The sequence below is a fragment of the Lygodium microphyllum genome, chromosome 21 (genome assembly GCF_053477565.2).
Source record: "Lygodium microphyllum isolate KBCC chromosome 21, Lygodium_microphyllum_v1.1.10, whole genome shotgun sequence".
Lineage (NCBI taxonomy): Eukaryota > Viridiplantae > Streptophyta > Polypodiopsida > Schizaeales > Lygodiaceae > Lygodium > Lygodium microphyllum.
Window position 1 is genome coordinate 93,761,055 of NC_141155.1, and position 17,463 is coordinate 93,778,517.

The 17,463-nt window shown below is 41.7% G+C and overlaps 1 protein-coding gene across 1 annotated transcript in view; it reads right to left on the reverse strand.

Moving 5' to 3' along the window:
* Positions 1-677: 677 nt before the first annotated feature.
* The window catches only part of LOC148018295 (uncharacterized), a 42,984-nt gene continuing 26,198 nt past the window's right edge, over positions 678-17,463 (reverse strand). The window contains exons 4-5 of the mRNA XM_087661489.1: positions 2,872-3,087; positions 678-2,758 (exon numbers count right to left, since the gene is read on the reverse strand). Coding sequence (XP_087517615.1) covers positions 1,889-2,758; positions 2,872-3,087 — 1,086 coding nt within the window. The 3' untranslated portion in view covers positions 678-1,888. The remainder of the gene's footprint in view (positions 2,759-2,871; positions 3,088-17,463) is intronic.

Here is a 17,463-nt window from a genome sequence, read left to right on the forward strand (position 1 = left end):
GCACACACTGCTTAGGAGACCTTTCAACACTTTCATCAAAGCACAACAAACATGAATTCATGGTATGCTCAAATTGAGCAGTGGCTCACAAGATATGGGATCAACATGGACTACATCCCCCCCTTCCGGTATGACCTTGACTTCTCCATACACCTCTTGCACTAGAGGAACCTAGTCATGTGATAAGATCTATACCAAGAAGCAGCCTCCCCACTCAAAGATGTCATACTATAGGGACCAAGGACCATGACAGATGGTTTCATTGAGAGACTTGGATAACTAGAGATATACATGCCACATGAGATGTGAGTAGCCGTAGGCCAGCTCAAGGTCTCCTCTCATCAGCTCAAGATTGAGATATTCAAAGGAGATACCCCCCTTAGGCTAGTCCTAGAGTCCCAATGACACCTAGGCCAATTCCTACTTGAGATTCAAAGGCTCCGCACATCATCGCTCCAAATAGGTACTTTGCAAAAGGGGGGACAGACAATCACAACTCACTGATTCTTTCCAAAATATAGCCACACACACCCCATTTATATAGAGTAACAATCCAAGGCCTTTTGTGGAAATCAATCAATCAATCAATCAATCTCTCTCTCTCTCTCTCTCTCTCTCTCTCTCTCTCTCAGCTCCTTGTGATTAAACCCTTGACACGTACGGTCACCCCTCATAGAAATTCTTTAAAAATCAGGGATTCTTGGGTTTTACGCCACATTATACCTGGGCTTAAGAAGAATGCAAATTCCATGTCTCCACACAAACCTATCCCAATAACAAGAAGCTGATTTCCAAGCAACCAGATATACAATCTATGCATCCTAAAGGAAAGCCCCGTGCTCCAAAGCCATGGCCCTACACCTATACAAACCTTCTCCAGCAGTAAGGATGCATCTAACAAGATCGCCCTGCAGTAATATCAAGCCATATCTGCAGGTTTGAGAAGTTTCCCAGTGAAGATAGCCACCAGCTGTGTCATCAAACTTGCATACCTGATCTACCGCTGTGAACATCTCCATGTTTACCATATGGTTTCTGAATCCTCTCTGTAATCACAAACTTAGTTTTTTGCAACATTCTCCACTCAATCATAGTTTCCAGATGAGCACTCAGCATCCATAGCAGTAAGACAGAGAAATCTACACCCAAAACTTAAGATGTGATCACTTGTTCCCTAGCACAAGAATTCATGGCACCATCTAATACGACAAATCCAAGCCACAAACAGTACCAGGAAGTGCTGCTCCAACTTGGTCCAACTTACTGTCCACCCAACTAAAGATGCGCAGCCAAGTATTGCTCCTCTTCTCCACCCACTCCACTTTATGTCCCAACAACACCACCATATTTGTGCACATTGCTGCTTTCACTGTAGCAGCCAAGTTAACCATACCAACTGAAGGTACTCATGCATGTGCAGACTGTTCTGTACTCACTCGCGGTGATTGAAGGTTTTTCAGCCAGGGCCTTGAACTCTTTGACTACAGGCAACATACATTTCTTCTAATGTTTTGTTCAAAAACCCATAATAGCTTGGCAAATCTATAAGTTTGATTGCTCCATCTCAAGAGAGACTAGTTTTGTTGTACTAATGTTCCACATATGTTATCACATGGCAAAAACTCCAACTATCAGATTATTGTAGATATAAACCACTCCAAATTTTATAGCACAAAGGCAATCTGAAAGACTAGTATTAAGTAAATAGCTTTTGCACTCAGAACAACTTCTTGGAAGCATCCTTCGTGCATACAAAGATACTGTCATCGAATCTCAGCAACATAAAAATGATGTCATTATTATGATGTGATTTGCAATTTTCTTCACAAGTTTCACACCTTCCAGAACATTTCTTGACATCAGGAAGGTTCTGCAAGAACCTGAAGCGTCACCTTTCCTTGTCTGCATCACATTTACCTTCCCTTTTGTCTTGTTCATCACTCTGTAAGGACTCTTGAACAACTTCTAGTGTCTGGTTAGCAATACAAAGCTCCTCGTCAGTTGGTATTATTAGCACTTTTATCCTGGAAGTCTCTGACTGAATATCTCGAGGGCCTCTTCCTTCAGCCTTATTTTTCTTGAGATCAATACTCAAACCAAGACCTTCAAGACCATCACAGACCATTTCTCGTACACTTGAAGACCGCTCGCCTATTCCCGCACTGAATATGACACCATCAACTTCACCACCAAGATTCAGATAGTAAGCCCCAAGGTACCTACGAATACGGTGTACGTAGACCTGTAATGCTAGTTTGTGTTTCTCACTACCAGCTTCTGACAGTTCTATTACGGTCCTCATATCTTTCTCTCCACAAATGCCATATAATCCACTCTCTTTGTTTAAAATGTTGCTGATCTGACTCAAATTTAGGCCTTTTGAAGCTTCCAGTATCTCTAACACTGCAGGGTCAATGTCTCCACATCTTGTTGCCATTACCAAGCCTTCCAGAGGTGTCACACCCATGGTAGTATCAACACACTTCCCTTTCTTGATCAACGCCATGCTTGCTCCAGCCCCAAGATGGCAAGCAATGATATTCAATTCCTCCTTCTGCTTTTCTAGAAGTTTCACTGCTTGGTCAAGAAGATATTGATAGCTTGTTCCATGAAAGCCATATTTTCGTATACCAAGCTCTTTGTAAAGGTTGTATGGGAGACCATATGTATAAGCATAAGGGGGGATCGTAGAATGGAATGCTGTATCAAATACAGCCACCTGGGGACAGCTGAACAACCGCTCTGCAACTTGTATACCCTGTGTAAGGCCAGAGTCCTTAAATTGATTGAGTATAAGCAGATGCTGAAAAGCTGAAAACAAAGAAGGTCCAGTTATACAGCAGTTGGAGGCTTGCTCAGATGTTCACATACCTCAAGATTCGGAGGATTATGCAGGGGAGCAAGGGGGATGGCTCGCTCTATTGCCTTCTTTACGTCATTTGTGACCAGCATTGCCTTTGTCATATGCTCTCCTCCATGCACAACTCTATGACCCACAGCATAGACATTATCTGTATGACCCCTGTCCAAGTGAAGAAGCTCCAGCACTTTCTTCAAACCCGTGTCATGATCAACAACAGCATTTCCCTGCAGTGTTTCTCACCCTTTACCCTGAGTAACATAATCTTCTTAAAGTCAGAAGCTATACGTCCTAAATTACTCTTTTGAAGACTAAAACATTGGATCTTAAAAAGTCCTGCATTGTTTAGTTGAGATCTTCTTAATAAGGCAATGGTGTTAGCAACATGAATATCGTAGCATTGGCATCCCAAGGCTGGGAAGAAGGATTCTACTCAATTAGCATTCTGCATAACAGGTTGCAATCGTTGTAAGAGGCATAAAGAGCACTGTAGCCAGTGTAATTGCATGACTTACACACCTGACTATGCAGAGTGGCATGCAACTTATGTGATTTTCACTTTCCACTATTATGATTATTACAAAGTCTACCAGAGAGAAATGCATTGCCAGCTGTGCTTCTAAAGCAGTTTGAGTGTGCAAACAGTAAAAGTTGAGATATCTGTAGTCCGTATGGATGAGTCTTCAACTTTGTGCTTGTTCACCTGCAAGATCTAGTGGGCCTACTAGAGCTATGTCCCTATCCCTAGGGTTAGGTTTGCCTAACCAGGGTCACACATCTAGGGCTGATCTAGTGGGCCTACTACAGCTATGACCCTATACCTAAGGTTAGGTTTGACCTAACCAGGTACATGCATCTAGTCAAGGTAAACAAAGGATAGAAAACTATTATCTTTGGTTAAGCTCCCAAAGGATGAGAACTTTAAGTTGAGGGGATTAAGAGGACAAGGTCACAGAAGCCCACAAAAGAGACCATGTGGGTCATATGCGTAGAGGATTCTCAATTTTGGACTTGGATAGCTTGGTGCATACACTAGGCAGATATGGGTTGGTAGTAAGGGATCCCAACTTTGTGGCTTGAAAACTGAGACTTGAACCTGTTTCTAACCCCAACTCCAAGGCGAGCCAGTAGACAAGATCATGTCTGGACAAGCCCAAATGACTCCTTACTCCCAAACTCTAGGCATCGGATCGCTTAGTGCACACATACTAATGGAGACTAGTGGTATCAAGATGCTAGTTCTTGAGGCTTCAAAGTCAAAAGTCTAGTCTTGCTCCTAACCCATCTCAAGATTTCAAAGTTGGGCTCTAGTAATATCCCCCCATATAGAAAGAAATGGATCTATACATAATCAACTTGCCATCCATATTCGTTGCCAATGCCACAAAAGGATTAGCATCTCATCTCCCAATAAAAGAATCGTAACACCTCAAAACCTAACAAAAGTCTCCTTTTTACAATGTCCCTTTAGGACAATGAAAAAACTTCATACTCCTTGTTTACCATGGCTGTTTGGCAAGAGCCTATGTGCTTATTAGCATCTAGACCATGGTGGCATGATTGTATATATAACAGTGCTAAAGGTCTCATAATTTGCTTCTTTTAGTTAAGTGACAAGACCAAGACAACATTTCAAAGGGGAAAGGAGGGAAAAGGCGGAGGTGGGAAACTCATAACATTGTGAGTGAGAACCCTAGGGCTAACACAATGCACAAGGTGTACAAATCAACACAACTAACAAAAGAATACTCAGAAAATGGAAATTGGAATGAAATCAAGATGAACAAAAGGAATAAATGAATGATGCAATGTTCTACCAACTACAAAGTATTTAGACCTGATGGTGAAGGCTCAATCCACAAGAGTAAGAAAACACCTAGCAAGCCAATGTCTCTTGAGGAGCATCTTGAAGGGGAGGCTAGCATAGCCGTCAATAACACCACAAACAGCACGATGAGTGTGTCAAGCAAGTAAACAAAAGGCTCAATTAATGGAAAATTACAATGCATTTCGACCTAAGATTCTTAAAGTTAGCCTCAAAAAGAACTTTTTATGTAAAATGCATTTTAATTTCGACAATAGGACAAATGCCCAAAAATCTCCTAGAAAGGACGTGGGAATCCTCATTCACCCCTCATCATTATCATCTTCACGCTCTTCCCTTCAACCACCAACATCCTCAACACAAGTAACAAAAGAATACTCCGAAAATGGAATGAGAATGCACTAAACGAATGAATGAATGATGCAAGGTTCTACCAACTACAAAATATCTGAAGCTGAAGTAGAGGTTTGATGCACTAGAGCAAGAGAATCCTAATAGGCTAATGTCACTTGAGAAGTGTGTTGAAGGGGAGTCAATACAGTCGTTGAAAAACACCATGAACAGCAAGATGAGTGTGTTGACCAAGTAAAATTAAAGGTCTTGATTAATGAAAATTACTATGCATTTTGGTCTAATTTAACTCTGTTAAAGTTTGCCCCCAGTAAATTATTGATTTAAAAAGTATTTTTATTTTTGAGAGTAGGACAAATGCCTAAAATCCTCCTTTAGAAGTGTACATCATCTCGTGGGCTACACATTGATGCGCTTTGATCCATGATCCAGGCTCCCTAGGCATTTAAACTGTCATTAAATGCAGTTGTTGCCAGGTTAGGGTTTATTTCAGGGTTTCCTATGACAGTTAAGCCGTTAAAGTTTCATTTTTTACTGTAAAAAGACACTTTGTGCCTCATTAGCACATAAGTGTGGCATTATTCATTGTGATCGCCTTGAGCATTGTGCTCTCTCTCACTCATTATTACACTGCTTCTCATTTGTGATCAAGTATCCTTGTGCATCGATTAGTTATTTTATTCTCATTCATGTTCCATTAAATTAATCACATAATTGCTCCACACCTAGGCCAACTGTGGTATCAGAGCAAGGTTTTTTCATCACACTCACCATCGCTCGCGATCATTTTCCATGCAGCCATTGCCATTGAGTGCCACACCTCAGCTGGCTGCCACTGGGCTAAAGCCATTGCCATCGTGCCAATTTTCATAGCATTGGTTTTCGTCACCCCACAACTAGTGGCTCCGACAATCGCACATCACCATGCTGCCATTGTCGCCTCCAATTAGTCTCTTCAGCATACAAGCTTCCTACAAGCATACAGCCACTATTGTTCCTGCCCTGTTTTTCCAATTACTGCCCTGTTGAGTGCTGGGCCTAGTGCCCTACAGGCTGCAAACACCCAATCCTGCAGTCACTACCAGTGAGACCAGTTGTGTGCCACTCTGTCTGTGCATCTGCAACATCATTCAAGCTGCTGCTGACACTAGCGCCTTGACTGCCTTGTCCTGCCTCCAACTGACCTGGTTCACTGTCACCTTCCTGATAGCAACAGTGCCTGGTGACGATCTGCTGACCTGTGCACAGGAGCTGCTTCGTCATTGCCATGATCCTCACGTTAGACAGTCACATCGTGACCTGCAGCTGCCCATGTCCACCGCCATGTACCAGCCAACAAGTTGCCGCCCTTCTGTGACCTGCTTGAATTCGATGCCGCCTATCTTCTCCCACCAGCCAACTGGGCCACAACGACCACCTGCCCGCTGCAACATCAACATGGCGGTCTTGCCGCCTTGGGGCCATCTTTATTCAAAAGGGTTTTTTTTTTCAGAAAATTCTTTTACTTATACACTACAAAAGCCCTTGTTCACAAGCTTGCCTGATCTAGGCACAAATTGTGCTAAAATTGGGGGTTTTCATAAAACCTTTTCCAATTCAATCCCAAATTGCATAAAAGTTTGGGCCTTCTCATCATTACTCAGCAACTCATCACCAAATTGGCAAAATTTGTCATCGATCATCGACCAATTTGGGGCTTTTCACCCAATTGGTCAATTTTTACCCAAACTTCATTGACAAATTTGGGCCTTTTCAAGAATTTGGGGTTCTTCATCAACATTGAGGCTCAATTCATCATCAGCCACAACATTCAGCACCATTTAGGTAAAAATCTCTAAATTCCTCTTCAATTTCCCAACAAAATTTGGGGCTTTTCAACATTTGAGCCCAATTTCACCCCAATTTCTTCGAAAAATTTAGGAATTTTCTGAAATTCATCAAATTTCATCAATATCGAGGCTCAATTCATCTTGATGTGTGGCATTCAACATTAATTGGGTAAAAACTTTATCCAATTTCTCTTGAATTTTCAGGTAACTTTTGGGGCTTTTGCCCAATTTCCCTTCTTCAGCATACAAATTGCCCCTCCTAACATTGTCTTCGCACTTCTTCATCATTGGGCTGCCGAAATTTGAGGCTTTTGCTTCAAATCATCTCCTTTAGATTCCGCGCATTGAAGTCGTCCTTTACAGGACTGTTTGTGCCTATCTCCATCAAGATTCAAGACAAATTTTATTATTTTGGCATATTATTGGGTAAATTTTCAGTATATTTTGCTGCTGTTCGCATTATTGGAGCACTTTCAGCAATTGATCTTTGATTTCAGCATATTGCTGATTGCCACCTTGATCGGGTAATATTTTATTTCTGAAAATAATTATTTTTTGCATATTTTCCTCTCTCCTCAGCAATAAAACAACAACAAAAAATTATTCTTCTTCATATTATTCGACTTCATTGAGGTGGGTAGCATCTCTTCTATCAGCGGCTTATTATTATTCAAGCATCTATTTTCTCTCTCTTCACTTGGGAAAATATTACTTTATTGCTCAATTCCACTCATGGCCAACAATAATAATGATTTGTTGGGCACGCTTGGCACAAACACAAGCTCGATAACACCAATTACCCAATGTGGGCTTACATGATGCAACTTGTTCTTGTCATGAAGAATCTATGGCATATTGTCAATGGCACTGAGCAGAGTTAGCTTCTCCAACACCAACACCACCTCCGCCTCCACATCACGAGGTGACGCTCATGATGCCAAATCTTCTTCTTTGACAATGCCTCCTACTCAAGTTGCATGATGTTCTCTACTTGCCCAGCATCAAGAAGAATCTTATTTCCATTTCAGCCATTGCAACTTCAAGGTTTCACATCATTTTTTATGGCACCCAATGTGCGATATATGACAATTAAGTCTCTTCTTCCATTGTCTTGACATGCACCTCACTAAAGGTCCCCATCTTCTTGATACTTATGATCAGCAACTCACTATATCCTATTGACAATTCCTTATTAACAAAGGAGTCTTTTCATGATACACAGTTATGGCATCAGAGACTTGGCCACATTAATTATCGAGCATTGATGAAGCCCCAATCGCAAGATTTGGTCAGAGATCTTTCAAAAATTCACTTGCCAACAAATCACATATGTAAAGGTTGTTTACTTGGTAAGATACACCGATTCTCCTTTCTAAGGATTCTCATATTCATTCGCCATCTATTTTGCATCTCCTTCACTATGATGTTTGCGGTCCTAAGCAAACCAAATCCATTGGTGGATTCCTATATTTTGTCACATTCATTGATGACAAATCTTGATTCATTTGGGTATATGGGCTGAAATCTAAGTCCTAAGTCTTTTCTTGCTTCAAGACTTTTATTGCCATGGTGGAAAACCAATGCGGTTTTTGCTTTCGGACCCTTCGCACTGACAAAGGGGATGAATATTTTTCCAAACAGTTTTCAGAGTATCTTGCATCTCAAGGCAGCGGAACGGAAGAATAGATCACTCATAGAGATGGCAAGATGCATGCTGAAGAGTAAGAATTTGCCTAATTCTTTTTGGTTCGATGCTATTCTATGTGTTGCTTATGTTTTGAATAAGTATCCCACGAGAGTTTTACGCACAATCACTCTTTATGAGGCATGGACTGACTCCAAGCCCTCTCTCTCTCTCATATGAGGATTTTCGGATCATTGGGCATATGCCATGTCCCCTCTCAAAAAAAGCATAAACTGGATGATAAGGATGTTTGCTGCATATTTATTGAATATAGTGCTGAAAGTAAAGGGTATCATCTGTAGAGTTGAAGCGGAAGCAGAGAAAGAGGGCAAGCACAATAGTCGAGGTGCTCAACATTGCTGAATAGTGAGATAGTGTGAGAGTGAGTTGGCATATAGGTGTGTACCAGTGTGGTACACAAAGAATAAAAGAATGTATTTATACTTGGGGTACGGTACACTTACACCCGCTAGGGTGAGTTCACATGTGTGAAGTAATATATACACGGAAGAGTGCATAAAGAGCCTTTGAGTTGAAGCAAAAGCAATGAAAGAGAGCAGGCACAATAGTCAAGGTGCTCAACACTGCTAAACAGTGAGATAGTATGAGAGTGAGTCGACGGATAGGTATGTACCAGTGTGGTACACACAAAGAATAAAAGAATGTATTTATACTTAGGGTACGGTACACTTACACCCACTAGGGTGAATTCACATGTGTGAAGTAATATATACACAGGAGAGCACGTAAAGGGCCTTTACACCCAACAGCCTCCCACTTAAAGGTCTGAAGCGAACCTTTAACCAACTCCCACAAGTCTGATGCAATGCTCATGTGGAGCCTTTGCAAGGCTTTTAGTGAGAACATCTGCAGGGTTATCTTGTGATTTGATCTTAGTCAATGTGACTAGGCTATCATCCAAAACCTGTCTGATAAAATGATACCGAACATCAATATGTTTGGTACGTGCATGAAAAATGGCATTCTTAGCCAGACATATAGCGCTTTGGCTATCACATCTAAGTACAGGTATTTTGGTGGGCACCCCAAAATCCTTGATCAAGCGACCAAGTCAAACTGCTTCTTTTGAAGTTTCAGTGGCTGAAATATATTCAGCCTCAGTGGTAGAGAGTGCTACTATTTTTTGCAATCTAAAGCACCAAGAAACCGCCCCACCAATCAAGGTAAAGATGTACCCGCTAGTAGACTTGCGAGAATCCAAGTCACCTGCCATGTCTGCATCACAATAACCCTACAGATCTAACGTACCCTTGCCATAGCAAATACATTTTCTTTGTGTGCCCTTAAGTTATCGTAAGATACATTTCACTGCTTCCCAATGTGCTTTGCCAGGATTTGACATGAACCTGCTTACAACTCCCACTACATAAGCTATGTCAAGTCTAGTGGCAACCATAGCATACATGAGTGAACCACAAGTTGAAGCATAAGGCACACCCTTCATAGTATTGGCTACCTTATCACCTTTCGGGCAATCTACTTTGCTAAGCTTAAGATAAGGTGAAAAAGGTACACCAAGAGACTTAGCATCAGCCATAGAAAAATGATCAAGTACTTTGCTAATGCACTTTTCTTGTGAGAAAAATAAGAGTTATTGCTCTCTATCTCGTGTTACACGCATGCCCAAAATATGTTCAGTTGCACCCAAATCCTTCATGGAAAGGGCTGAATACAGATGTCTTTTCAATGCATTAATCTGGATCTTATGCTTACCAGCAATAAGCATATCATCCACATAAAGCATAAGTACAATAAGGCTTCCATCATCAGTCTTCTTAGTATATAAGCAGTGATCTGCACTACTCCTTTTAAATCCATGTGAGAGCATGAAGGCATCAAACTTTTTATACCATTTTCTAGGAGCCTGTTTCGAACCATACAAGCTTCTCTTAAGCTTACATACCAAATGCTCCTTTCCTTGTATAACAAACACTTCCTAAAAATCAATGCCCTCCTTTTGTGTATAGCCCTTGGCCAGAAGTCTGGCTTTGTATTTGGGCTTGCCATCCACACATTTGATTTTATAGACCCATTTGTTAGGAATGGCTTTCCTATCCTTGGGTAATGTAGCCAAATCCCAAGTATCATTCTGATACAATGACTTCATTTCTTCCTGCATAGCTAGCTCCCACTTTTTCTTTAATTCACATGATGAGGCCTCTTTATACGTAAGAGGCTCACCTTCATCTATGAGTAAAATGCAGTCCAAAGAAGGATCAAATCTTTGTATAGGTCTTCTGACATGTGTAGACCTTCTTACCCAATGATCTGTGTTATCAAGTAATGAATCCACATTCAAGGGAATATCAATGATGTCACAGGGACGTGAAATTTTGAGATGCTTTAATCTTGCTAGTAACATTTGATTAAGTTATTAATCAAATGTGCAAGGTTGTTTAGCACATGTGATGCACATGGCAATTATTTCATGGGAACGGGCCAAGGACCCCGCGGATGCAGTGGGTATTAAAGGCAAAAGTTGTGTTAAGTTATGCCAACTGGGTTTTGGTGGTCAGTTGGTGCCAGGTTGGACCCTAGGACAATTGTTTGGCCATTAAGTGTCAGTGGTGACACTAGGGGCTAGCTAGTCTAAGGGTCAACAGAGGTTGGGAACCACTTCAAGTTGCAAATGGCCTAGCCAATTTCATTACAGATGGGCATATTTAATTTTGGGCAGGGTCAAAAGGGCTAAAATTAATTTTCAGAATTAATTAATTCTGAAAAATTAATTTAATGGCTGAAAATGCATTGGGAAGGCTGCCAATTGGCAAAACTTTCCCATGCAACTAGGGAGAAGGCTATTGAAGGGTAGTGGAAGTGAAATTGCAGCCATTCGGAGCTTGGTAGGGGAGAGGAGGTAATCAAATTTGACTCTGAGAGGCGACGACGACTGATCGCGCGCCGCGACAAGACAGGGGGCAGCAGGATTTCTCTTCCACCTCAAGAGAGGGCGGCGGAAGAGGAGGGCTCGCCAGCCAAGCTAGTGTTTTACCCCCCTTATGAAGCTGTTGGTGCCATCAGATTTGTCATCAGAGCTACGAATCAAAAGATACATTTCAACTGATTTTCTCTCTCTCTACAGCATTCTCTCATCTCCTCCAATCTATGCTCAAGCATTCTCAGTAATTCTCAGACATTGGTAGCAGAGTACAGCCAAATTTGGTGGACAACAGAGAGTTTACTGCTGTAAACCCTAAATTACAGCAGTAATTAGGGTTTAGCAGCCACCTTGGGACCCGTGGCATCAGTCAAAGGCATTGTACATTGAAATCGGTACCGAAAATTCGTGGAATTGTGGGGATTTTAGATGCTAGCCCATCTATTGTGAATTTGGGGCAGCATTTGACCAGTTGGGGTTCCATTAGAGCAAGTCCTGGGTGAAAATCAAAGGGCAATTTGCCTGAATGCTTTGCTGATTATTGAAACAGCAAGAGGCTTTTGAACCAGCCAAGGAGATCGTGAAATCTCGGCTTGTAATTTATCCATCAGCAATTGAAATTAAAGAAATACCGAAAGGGGCGCCAGTTTTGGGGCCAACAAGGTGTCCACTGTCCAAGTTTATGAAGGTAAGTGAGCATTTCAATTTATGTTCATTTGCTAATTGCTGTAATTAAGTGCTTAATCAGGTTAAACCACCCTATCCGAGAAGGAAGGCTGGTTTCATGGTTCCATAGCAGGGATACTCACTTAATCTCTTGATTTGGTGACCCCGAGACACCTGATTGCAAGCCAAAGCTTTGTGCTACTGCTGATTTTTGTGCTCAACTGAGAAATTACAGCAACATGTCTTCATACAGTGAGATGGAATCAAGCAGTGATGATGCCTCTCAGTATGGACATTCTCGTGGAAATGAAGGAAATGCAATGCCTAATCTTGGACAAGGCTGTCATGATGGACAACAAGCTGAAAATATTGCTGTTGGGCAAGATGCAAGGCCTTCAAGCCGTCATGAGGTAGATGACCAGCAAAGTGAAGAGGAATTTGATGACCAGTTCAAGAATTGGATGAGGACAGCAACAAATCTATTTGCTGAATTGGCAAAGGATCCTCAGTTCACCCGATTTTTGAATGCTCCGAAGAAGGACAGCAAGGGTAAGAAGAAAAAGTCAACTTCTACACCTTCGGGACAGCAAGGTGCACCAAAGGTAGTGCCAAATCCTTCACTTGAAGCTCCTAAAGAGGCCAATGAAGCTAAACAGTTGGTACCTATGGGGCAAGGAATGCAAAAACAAGGCCATTATGGAAGTGCCAATCCAATGGATTTTGGACAGCCGGGCATGCATGCTATGATGGGGCAGCCAAGATACTTTGGTGGTAGTACGATTTTTCATGCAATGGTTGGCCAAGGGCCGTATACGGGAATGCATGGCACAAATCGCTATGGTATGCAGCAGCCAATGCATGGTGTGCAAGGCCCTTTGTATTCGGGTATGGCTGGAAATGTGCAAAACCCTATGTATGGTGGCATTGGCTTGATGCCTGGGGCACAAAGTGGAATGTTTGGCAATGCATCTGCACCCCTGAATGCTTATGGAGCTCAAGGAATGACTGCCCTTCATGAGCAAGTGGAAAAATATGTATGTGGGTTGCCCAAAGGAATCAGGGATTTTTGCATAAAATCCACCGTGTCTAGCATGTCTCAGCGCATAGAGACTGCTGCTACAGCCGATGCTTTGCTGCATGGAAAGGATTCCGGCTTCCAAGAGAGCAGGGAGAAGCCGAATAAAAAGTTGTTTAAGGCTGAGAAAAGGGGCATATCTAAAAATCAACCTGAAAAGAGGCCAAAACAGCAAAGAAAGGGCTCGAAAACATTGGCACAACGTAAGGAATTGATGGCTGCAAATAAATGCTTTATTTGTAAACAGGAGGGTCATATTGCAAAGAATTGTCCCAATAGACAGCAAGCTGCAAAATCAGAAAATCAGGGAGATCCTAAGGGTAAAAGGCCCAAAACATCAGTGGGATTGGTGCCCGATGTTGTTAGTGATCAGCCCAATGATGATGCTACTGAGTTGTGTAGAGCATGGGACAAAATTAGGGATCAACATGCATTGATCTTCTTTGATAATGGTGCACGAGCCAACTTCATCTCTACTGACATGGCAGCCCGTCTAGGCATCAAAGAGGATGAGATGGGAGCTATGGGGAAAGTTGGAATGGCAAGTAAGGGTCATGCAAAACCTATCACACCACTCATTGGAAATCTTCGGTTGCACATACAGGGATATGTGGACAGCGAAGAGTTTTACATTGCTCCACTTGAGGGTTGTGATGTATTGCTTGGTATGCTATGGTGCCACCGTATGCATGCAGTGATTGATTCATATGCAAGAGAGATCACTATGCAACATTAGGGAAAGACACTCACACTTGATGTAAAGTTGAAAGGGGAATTTGTCCTTGTTGTATCTGCAGCTGTTATTTCTAAAGTAATGAAAAATCATCTTTCAGTGTATTTAGTTTTTGCTAAGGATAAGGATGATAGTGAGAATGTTGGGAATATGTCTAAATTAGAGAAGGATCGCATGTCATTTCTGAAAATGTATGTCGATTGCTTCTCTTAGTCACTTCCAGGGCAACTACCACCTGAAAGACCCGAAGATCATGGCATAGACCTTATCCCTAGAAGTAGCCCTCCTAATAAACCACCCTATAGAGTCAGTGCAGCCCAACAAGAGGAGATTATGAGTCAGGTAAATGAGCTGTTAGAAAAAGGGCTGATTCAGTCTAGCTCATCTCCTTTCTGTTCTCCAGTGCTTTTGGTGCTGAAAAAGGATGGTTCATGGCGTATATGCATTGACTATTGTACTCTGAACAAGATCACGATAAAGAACCGCTTTCCAATCCCTCGGATCGATGATGTTATGGATAGATTGCAGGGGGCAGCAATATTCAGCCGTATAGATTTGAAAAGTGGGTATCATCAGATACGCATTAGAACGAAGAATGTGCCTAAGACAGCTTTCAGGACATCTTTTGGATTATATGAATTTCTTGTCATGCCTTTTGGACTTACGAATGCTCCTGCCACTTTTAATCGAATGATGGATTGCATCTTTTGGCCACATAGAGCATTTGTGGGTACTTTCTTTGATGACATGATTGTCTATGCAAAGAATGAGACGGAGCATAAAAAGCACTTGGACATTGTTTTCAATGAACTACGTAAGCATAGGCTGGTTATCAATGACAAGAAGAGTAAATTCTTTTTGCATGAAATCCACTTCTTGGGACATATTATATCAACTGATGGTATTCGTATGGACCCTGCTAAGGTTGAAGCAATATGCTCATGGCCAACTTTGAAGAATGTTCATGAGATCCGTAGCTTCTTGGGTTTATGTTCTTACTATAGGAAGTATGTATGTAGGTTTGCTGAAATTGCATCTCCATTGCATGCTTTGCAAAAGAAAGATGTGCCATTTAGATGGACAGCAGTCAAAATTTCAGCATTTGAAAAGTTCAAGGAAAATATCACTTCAAATCATATGCTTGTGTTGCCTAATCTAAGGAAGTCATTTGTGGTTCAGTGTGATGCATGTGGTTCACTATTGAGGATATTGGTGATGCAAGATGGCCGAGTTGTGGCTTATGAGAGCCGAATTCTCCATGGTGTAGAGAGGAATTTACAAGTTTATGAGAAAGAGCTCTTGGTTGTAATTCATGCACTGTCTACGTGGAAACATTATTTGTTGGGGACTGATTTTATAGTGTAGACTAACGATCAAACTTTGAGATACTTTCTGACGCAAACAAAGTTGTCAGAGAAGCATATGAGATGGGCAAATTTTCTCTCTGTGTTTCATTTTCATATTGTACACATTGATGGTAAAAAGAATGTTGTGGCTGATGCACTGTCACGTAAGCCACAAATTTCAGCCATCACTATGGTTTATCACACTGAGTTGGATGCCATGAAAGAGCAATATGCTACTAATTTGGACTTTGCTAATGTTTATGATCAGCTTTGCAATGGCCAAAGGCATGAGCATTTTATGCTAAGAGATGGATTTTTATTGATGCATGGACGACTGTGTCACAAAGCAGTTGAGGCCTAGAGTGATCATTGAAAGTCATGCTCCTCCGTATGCAGGACACAAAGGTATTGATGCCACACTCAAGGCAGTGAAGCATTTCTTTTATTGGCTAGCTTTGAGGCATGATGTAGAGCAGTATGTTAGGACATGCATCATATGTCAGAAGGTAAAGCATCATAGGCAAAAGATGTCGGGCTTGTTGCAGCCCTTGCCTACTCCAAATAGGCCTTGGCAGAGCATTGCTATGGACTTTATCTTTGAGCTTCCTAGAACACCTACAGGGAATGATGGGATATGGACTATTATTTACAGGTTTAGCAAACAAGCCCATTTCATTCCGGTGAGAAAGAAGATAAAGGCTGATCATATGGCACGATTATTTATACAGCACATTTTCAAGTATCATGGTATGCCTGAGTCGATCATCAGTGATCGAGACCCTCGAATGACCAGTCTATTCTATAAGGGGTTGTTTGAGAATATGGGTACCACGCTGAAATTCTCATCATCCTTCCATCCGTAGACAGATGGTCACTCTAAGGAAGCAAATTCCACAGTGTTGGACCTTTTGAGGTGTTGTATTTCAGACCACAAGACACAGTGGGAGCAATATTTGCCATTGGTTGAGTTTGCATACAATAATACGGTGCATAGTTCCACTGGCAAGGCTCCATTTGAGGTGGTTGAGGGTGGCAAGAAGGTTCCACCTATTTTGCACACTAAGGATAAGATCTTTGAGGCTGATCGCTTTGTGGAAAGCTTGGATGCAGCCTATCCAAAGATAAAGTATGCACTTCAGAGATCACAGGACAAGCAAAAGCGGGCAACTGATCACCATAGACGTGCTTTGCAGTTTGCATTGGGCGATTATGTATTGTTGCGTTTCGAAAAGGCAAGGCTGAAAAAGATGAAGGAAAGAGAAAGGTTGTATCCGAAGTTAAGCGTGAGATACTATGGGCCCTTTCAAGTGTTGAAAAAGATTAGCGATGTTGCATATCGGCTGAAATTACCTCCACATTGGCGGATACATAATGCCTTTCATGTCAGTTTGTTGAGACCTTTTCGTGGTGATGTGTTGAAATTTAGCCAGAGGTTGACGAACTAGATGAGATCTTGGTACCCGAGCAGATTTTGGCACATAAGGAAAGGAAGGTCAGAGATAAAGTTTCCAGAAGATATTTGGTGAAGTTTCAAAACTATTCACCAATGGATGCAAAATGGATGGAAGAGGATGACTTGGCAGACCATCCTCACTTGTTGCAATTTTATCTCGATGCCTTTCAGTTAGAGCCGACTTTGGATCAGGCTTACTCAGGTTCAACAAAGCGGGGGTCCAGAGCATTACCTGATACTCAAGGGAGAGGTAGTACTTCCACTCCACCGGTTTTGGACAGCTCTCGTATGTAGTGGATCTCGGATGTATTCAGCATGCATCCAAGGTACTGTGCTGACAGTATGTCTGCCATGAGGTCACTACTCGGTGTACTAGTCACTGTGAGATACATGTATATGAGTATGGTTGTCACCGCAGCTCTGAGACTATACTTATGCATGAGTTTTTGGACAAGTTTAGCATGCATTTTTGCCTCAATTTTGAGATCAATTTCTGATTACTGCGTTTATGATCACTTTGGGATCAGTTTTGCATCAGTTTCTGATCAGTTTTTTTTTATTTTACCATCAGCTTGTGATCAGTTTCGAGCCACATTTGCAGCCATTTGTGATCAGTTCTCATATCAGTTCATGATCAGGTCATGCTCAGTTTTTAATGGTTTACAACTGATTCCATGGACAGCCGCATGTAAACAAATGTCATTGACAGTTTCAGCCATGGTTTATGCTGAGAATAAGCCTT